At 50.4% G+C, this 272-nt stretch overlaps 1 protein-coding gene across 1 annotated transcript; it reads left to right on the top strand.

The window, feature by feature from the left end:
• LOC109132099 (60S ribosomal protein L4-1-like) lies at positions 1-267 on the top strand (the record flags this gene model as incomplete). The annotated part of the gene is made up of 1 exon (XM_019243216.1): positions 1-267. A coding segment is annotated over exon 1 (267 nt), but the record flags the coding sequence as incomplete, so codon positions are not given.
• Positions 268-272: the final 5 nt, after the last annotated feature.

The raw sequence follows: 272 nt of genomic DNA, 5'->3' as shown, positions 1-272 counted from the left end.
ATGAAGAGGCACGCGATTGTTTCTGCTATCGCCGCTACAGCTGTTCCGGCTCTTGTGATGGCTCGTGGTCACAAGATCGAGAATGTTCCTGAGATGCCTCTCGTTGTCAGTGACTCAGCTGAAGCCGTGGAGAAGACTTCGGCTGCGATCAAGGTTTTGAAGCAGATCGGTGCTTATGACGACGCCGAGAAAGCAAAGAACAGTATCGGAATCCGTCCTGGTAAGGGTAAAATGAGGAACCGTCGTTACATTTCTAGGAAAGGTCCTCTTGT

This window comes from Camelina sativa, unplaced genomic scaffold, assembly GCF_000633955.1.
Source record: "Camelina sativa cultivar DH55 unplaced genomic scaffold, Cs unpScaffold21403, whole genome shotgun sequence".
In the NCBI taxonomy this organism is placed as follows: domain Eukaryota; kingdom Viridiplantae; phylum Streptophyta; class Magnoliopsida; order Brassicales; family Brassicaceae; genus Camelina; species Camelina sativa.
The sequence above is the reverse complement of the archived record's forward strand: the minus strand, read 5'-3'. Positions and strand labels throughout refer to the sequence as shown.